Raw genomic sequence first — 5,374 nt, forward strand, 5'->3', positions numbered from 1 at the left:
GTTCAAGCATTATGTAACGAAATTTAGGGGTGGGAGGGGGGCGTCTAACCTAATTCTACACAATGGCGAAAAATTACAAGTAATGTCGGAAAACCCTGTTATATCGGAGAACGATGGGAGTCAAAATTGCGAAAAATTGCGTCCCGGAATATTTAAACGCCCCGTAAAAATAGGAATGAATGAAACGTAGATTTGTAAAAAAAATGTAAGCATAAAAGAACGCTTTGCAGCATCATTACATTGAAATAATTATATAAAATAGTGAAATTAACATAAGAAAATGTGCGATAGCAGGGAATAGTTAGAATAGAAAATTGGCCCGGAAAAAATGGCTCAAACAAAAGGTTGTGAATCATGGAGCGGCTTCGCCCTTCAAGTCAAAAGAGCCAAATCGCTTAAAATAGTGCAGGCCCACGGAGATTTTTCGTGGTATCACACATCATCAATTCGAGTTAGTGTGACAGAAATAATATGTCTAAAAAGAAAGAATTTTTATATGGGAAATATCTCAGAAAAGAATAGGAGGATATAGAATAAGAAACACGCTGGAACGATAATCGCATGCGAAGAATGCGAGAAAAATATTGCTTCAGATGAAATTGTTGATAATAAGATTTTTGATTTTTATGAATAATGCTCTTACTAGAAGTGATATTTGAGAAAAGGAAAAATTTGCTCCGTCTATCTCATTGGATTTAACCAATTTTTATTACAACATTTAAAAAATGTAAATGTTTCTTCACTCTCCTGTAAAGTTTGTTTTCTTATAGTTAGGCGATCTTTGTGTGTTATCAATTCTTTTCAGAAAATATTTATACGATTTTTTAATAGACTTTTCTGGCGACGGTAGTGGTAGCAATTGCTGAGTCCCGACATATCTTTGGTCCGAAGTGATCGTGTGGATTTTACGCAGTTGTCTAACTGCATGTAATAATGAGATCGCATCGGATGTTGAGCATCTCTGAGATCAATTTCGCATTAAATATTTGCGTAAACAATTGGAAATGAAATCGTTCTCGTGACACTCTCGGGATGATAAAATATACACAGTTATTACTTAATTTTATATGCACAATTATTGTCCCAAGACTTGACCTCGTCCCCAATTGTGACCGAACATATTCCTAGCTTGTGGCTGTGCCTGGGGTCCTGGATTTCGTTGTGAGGGCGCAGTGCCGAATCCTCTGATGCCTCCTCTTTGCGGCGGGAAGTAGTTTTCCAGAAACTTAGGAGTGCTTAGAAGATCTGGTCCACCGAATTCCTGGGGATACTTGAATTTGAAGAAGAAGTACAGGTGACCAACGAGAATACCGACTAGTTCTAGCATTCCACCTCCAGATATGATCAGGTTGAATCCAAACAGTACCCAAGGCAGGTACATCGCTTTAAATTGAGTTCCTGTAAAATAAAAAATTACATTCTAGAATAACATTAATGGGTAACATACTGAAGATTTAATATTATTCATAAAGATTAAAAAGAGTGGCGAGTTTTTAAAATCCAGGTAATTTCAAAATCTCTCCAGGTAAAACTTGTTCAATTTTCCAGGTCTGTTCAACATCATTTTTTTCAATATATGCAGGGTGTCCCACACTCAAGCTTCCGGACTTATGTAGCTGTATACAAAAAATAATTTAATCGAACATTCCTTTGGCAAAAATCAGTTGAAGTTTTAGTTTTTGAGTTGTAAAATGTTTAAGCTGGACCAATCAGGAGCGCGGTATAAACAGAATCCTTCTCAATCTGTGTATTAACCCCGAATCAATCCGAACTTGTACTAAACCTATTTTTCAATCCATGCCTCAAATCTTTTTAAATTCAGTCGGAATGAATCGGATACCAGGCTGTATGAATAAGTGTAAATCCGAAGCCAATCTGAAAAGAAACTTTCATTCCTTCTCAATTTAATGCCCAATCCGACATTCATACCAAGCAACTTGTAAACATTGAATCAGTTCAATTAATCTTAAGCAACTTTGATCTTTTCAATGCTCTTAAGTCGTTGCGCTCAATTCGAGTGAATTACAAACCAATTCGAACCCAACTTTCAATCCGTGCGTCAGAATAAACTTCCATCCTAACACACATTTTAATCCTTTAAATCCATGCGCCCAATCGGATGTATCCGGGGCTCATCCAAAGTCTTGTCAATACGTGCACGAGCATCAACTTCAATCCGTTTCAATACTTATGAACCTGTTCCCTTTTTGGAAATCCTTTAAATTATGACGAAGGACGCGTGCAGTTTTCGTTTTGAGGGGAAAATTAAGAAACGGGCTCGAAGCTTTCCTAAAAATTTGATAAATCTTTCAACGCTTACATAAAATTGTCTTAAAATATTACAATTTTTTTTAAAGGAAAATTATGGTCGTGGGGTCTGAAAGAGACTCGGAAAATCATGCGGTGAACACTAGCTTAGCAAGGGAGTTCTTCTCCGGAGAGTCGTAGCGCCAGTAGCTCTAGAATCCAGAGAAAAAGGTTCACTAAGTGAAATTGATAAAAATAAAAATTCGATTCACTTTTTTCAATAAATTCAAATTTTATTTATTCACTTTTACGAATTACGTGGCTAGTAGACTCAGTATAATTATTATTTACATCTATTTTTATGTTGATACAACGTAGGAACATAAATATCTTTTGCGCTTGTATCATTACAGCACAGAAGTACGAAGTAAAAATAATTCAACGACATTCTATGCTAGCATAGGCTTTCTACAATTATTTTTAAGTGATTTCCAAGTCTAATAATACAATAAGAAAATCTCCCGTAATTTTTCTTGGTCAGCTCTTTGTTTGCACATTGTGATTAATTAGCAAATATATTTGCTTCTTTATGGAGGAAGTAAAAATGAAAAATATAAATATACCTTCGAAGTGGACATTTAAAGAATAATCATATGAGAGAAATAAAAAAACTGATATACGTGAGGATCAAAAAATTATTATTTATTTTTAGTTATTTATCAGTTAACAGAAATAAATGAGATCGAAGGTGGAAAAATCTGTACAGGGGTTCCCGACAAGAAATTTCTAAGGTTACCCGACTGTGACACGTTACAGAAATACTGTTATAATTATTCAAATACGTGAACGAATCAAAAATTGCAGGGATCACATAGTGATCCTGGTAATTTTACCGCTTTCAGAGTAGGCCCGATTATTACCTACTCCCAAAGTAACGTTTTCACTGACAAAAACGAACATCCACTTTCAATACGGAATTTAACTTTTAGGTTATGTAAGTTTCCAGGCAGATACTGTAAAATTATAAATGCTGTATGAATTTTAGGTGCTGGGTTTTCGTACCAAAAATATTCGTGTTGTTATTCAACATGGTAACTTTAGCACCTACATGAGAAATGTGAATAATGGTAATTGTACTAGAAATTGTGAATTTCTCGTTCAAATGAGGAATACAGCAGGAAGCCTTTTTTAAAAGAAAACAATTCTGGTTTAATATTTTAAATCAATTTCGCAAATAAATTTCTCCATTATTTATACCGTTCCGAAACACTCTTTTACACCTAATTTTATTTTTACCATTTATTCATTATTCTCCGCAACAGCGCGAACAAACTCAACACTATGAAAGTAGGTCCATTTATTACCTACTCTGAAAGTCCGATTCACAAGCAAAAACTGTACTTCTACAGCGCCTTGCTATATTATCAGTCTAAAATTGGTAAATTTACAAGACTGGTTGGAACTTCTAGCATGCAAGTGGTATTCGCCCCATAATCAGAGTAGTAAAATTGATAATGAAGTTGGTTCATATTTTTAAAAATGCAGTTGTTTTCTAGAGACGAAATATTTAGACCGCGTTTTCCTTTAAATACGAAAATTGCTCAATGTTACTGTGGATAAGAGCAGCCTTGAAAAAACCTAATTCTAATATAATTTTTTTTCTATATCAAAATAATTATCCCTGCGACTTACAACCTTGTACATTCATACAATTTTGTAATATCAAGCCGAGAAAACTGGGAAATTCGGGAACGTGAATACAAAAAAGATAAGAATACAAGGAAAAGAGATATCTTAAGCTGTGTAGATAGGTACTTACCAAACCAGAAGTTAACGATGACATCTTTATTCAACTGGCACCAAATGTAGAGGACACTCAGAACCATAGGATCCATCAACAGAGGAAAATCGCCTATGAGACCCGCGACAACACAGCAAACCCAGTTAAAGAGCAACATGAACAGATAGTCAGCTGGTCTACCATCGTATTCTCCTCGCTCTAGTCTCAAAGAATAATTGTACAAAAAATAGCAATTAATCATAAAATGAAACCCGGTCGCTGGGCTCAGAGGATAATAGAAAACACTGGTGATTGCTCTCCAAATTTCAAAATTGTGCACGAATGGATCATACATCAACACCAAGGTATATGGATTCACTAGACCGAACCTGCCAATTAATGAGAGGCAACCAGTCAAGAGCAACCAATATCTTGTGAAAATCGGCAAAGAATTAAACCAGTCACCGACATCTGACATTTTTGCTATTCCTTCTTTCCAAAGGTTTCAAAACTGTACTACTAATCACTGACGTGTAACTTCCCTACTCCCTGCTACTCCGATGACTTGTCTTGTATCAGTTATACATAGCAATGTGCCGTTTCAGAAATTTATACTCTTTGAAACTTTCAACTGAAAGTTTCAATGAAAAGTTTCAAATTCAATGAAACTTTAGCATTTTTAGCTATATAATAATTATTGATGGAAAATACCTAATTTACATTTAAAATAAGTTTTTTAATTATAAGAACTGCACTTTATTTTTTTTTAATTTCAAAACTGTTTTAATATCAAATAAACTGAGTCAGAAAAACAGAAGCAGAACTAACATAACCTAACCAATAAAAGCGCCAAAATTTGAAATATTGATCATGATTGATAATAATTCAATTCAACACATTTTATCAATTTCGTAGGTACAACTTATTTATATTTATTACGTAATTTTATTTTTATTTTCTAACTGCAATTTCTTGTAATTACAGTTGCCTGTACTAAAACAATGTACCAAGGCGTCAGCCGTTAATAACCTAAGCTAAATTAAAAATGGGAAAAAATAAGTGGGAATTGAATTTATTCTTTATATTCAATTCAGTTGTGAGACGTGGTTATGGCTGAAATTTTACCGCGATTTCGCTGGAAGCGGGTGCAATTTTTCAGATTAGCACCCGCTCCCGGCGAAATCCTGCGGTTGTCCTTATGACAAATTTTTAAATATATATATATATATATATAATTTTTTGAGATTAAGGGCATGTGACACAGCTAAATACCTATATTACCGACCACACTTTTTCAGTTCACTTAATGTTTTTTTGAACCTAAGAACTTTTTTTGTAAATAAAATA

At 34.2% G+C, this 5,374-nt stretch overlaps 1 protein-coding gene across 1 annotated transcript; it reads right to left on the bottom strand.

Moving 5' to 3' along the window:
- Positions 1-680: 680 nt before the first annotated feature.
- On the bottom strand, positions 681-4,595 carry LOC117181450 (derlin-1). The gene is made up of 2 exons (XM_033374110.1): positions 4,067-4,595; positions 681-1,398 (listed from the first exon to the last, which is right to left on the bottom strand). Exons 1-2 carry the CDS (start codon positions 4,503-4,505, stop codon positions 1,076-1,078), a joined length of 762 nt encoding a protein of 253 aa, XP_033230001.1. The 5' UTR covers positions 4,506-4,595; the 3' UTR covers positions 681-1,075.
- Positions 4,596-5,374: the final 779 nt, after the last annotated feature.

Source organism: Belonocnema kinseyi, chromosome 10, assembly GCF_010883055.1.
Source record: "Belonocnema kinseyi isolate 2016_QV_RU_SX_M_011 chromosome 10, B_treatae_v1, whole genome shotgun sequence".
Lineage (NCBI taxonomy): Eukaryota > Metazoa > Arthropoda > Insecta > Hymenoptera > Cynipidae > Belonocnema > Belonocnema kinseyi.

Coding starts and splice junctions, on each gene's coding strand:
- LOC117181450 (XM_033374110.1), bottom strand. CDS start 4,505: ATGTCAGATGTCGGTGACTGGTTTAATTCTTTGCCGATTTTCACAAGA. Junction 1,399..4,066: donor CATCGTTAACTTCTGGTTTG/GTAAGTACCTAT, acceptor TTTATTTTACAG/GAACTCAATTTAAAGCGATG.